The sequence below is a fragment of the Volvox carteri genome (genome assembly GCF_000143455.1).
Source record: "Volvox carteri f. nagariensis unplaced genomic scaffold VOLCAscaffold_80, whole genome shotgun sequence".
Lineage (NCBI taxonomy): Eukaryota > Viridiplantae > Chlorophyta > Chlorophyceae > Chlamydomonadales > Volvocaceae > Volvox > Volvox carteri.
Genome location: NW_003307623.1, coordinates 277289 through 278437, shown reverse-complemented (window position 1 = coordinate 278437; position 1149 = coordinate 277289). Strand labels below are relative to the sequence as shown.

At 49.0% G+C, this 1149-nt stretch overlaps 1 protein-coding gene across 1 annotated transcript in view; it reads left to right on the top strand.

Moving 5' to 3' along the window:
• Positions 1–1143, top strand: part of itnpA2 (Idaten transposition protein) — a gene marked incomplete at both ends in the record, with an annotated part of 2866 nt that extends 1723 nt beyond the window's left edge. Inside the window, 2 exons of the mRNA XM_002957806.1 lie at positions 206–482; positions 787–1143. Coding sequence (XP_002957852.1) covers positions 206–482; positions 787–1143 — 634 coding nt within the window. The remainder of the gene's footprint in view (positions 1–205; positions 483–786) is intronic.
• Positions 1144–1149: the final 6 nt, after the last annotated feature.

Sequence of the window (1149 nt, the reverse complement as noted above, 5' to 3'; positions counted from 1 at the left end):
GCCGTGGAGGTTCAGTACCTATCCATGATGTCCTTGCATTGCTGGCTGAGGAGCTANCGATGCTAAACACGGAAGGGCTGCCCTATACACATCCAGTGAATGGGATGCCTGCAGTCGCTAAAGTTCAATTACAAGTGCTTGGTGGTGATTACCGTGCAGTCGAGAAGGTCGTAGGTATCACTGGTGCACCCACATCTGTGTACAGCTGCTTCAAGTGCTGGCACCCAGGGACTTGGGGTCCCAGCAAGTACCTGTACGGGCAGTTTTTTCGCTATCTGAGCAAAGCTTCCCCATTGCGAAGGCTGTCAGCTGACCTCAATAATGCCATAAAGTGGTCATGGAGAAAGGTCCCCGGTGCTGCATCGATGACAGGACCAAGGAAGTTCGATGTTGACGACAGTACCATTGTACGTGCTGCTTGGAACTCACAGGCCCTGTATGCACCAGAGCGTACACAGGAAGACCTGGTCCGGCAAATCAAGGTACTGGTTATGTTTCTATGTCTGTTGTGAGTATGTGGAGGCAACAAGACCCCTTACTATGTGATGCTGGCAGAGGAGTAGTTTGCGCACCATATGCAATGAACTTGTTTGTGCTGTACAGTAGTGGAGTTCATGCATACACTGTGTTTCGTTCTGTCAGATCTGAACACATACACACACAAAAAGGTAGTACGCATTGATCATGTAACACCCTAAACTCAACAGCATGCTGTTGTGCATCCTTAACACGCAACAATTGCCCTCAACTGCTGGCCAATCTCATGCATGCATGCATGCTTGTCAGGTACCAGAGATCAGGGTTGATGATGACACTGATGCTGGCCCTGAGCTCACGACTTCAGCACGGGGAAGTTTATCAGACATCAGTTCGGAATACTTCCCAGATGATCATGATGATGACGATGACGTTGATGATGATGATGAGTTTCAGTCTGCAGACGTAGATGACAGTGATGTTCACAGTGATATGGACGATGATTTATTTCATGGCATCCCACCTAACGTTCAAGATGCAGAGATGCAGCAGCCAAACCGGTCCTGGCGTGACAGGTTGCTTACATCGGTTCCTGGATTCTCAACTAGGAGAGGCCTGCAGTACGATCCCATGCATACAATCGGCCAATTTATGCTCAGCTGTTGACCTCAT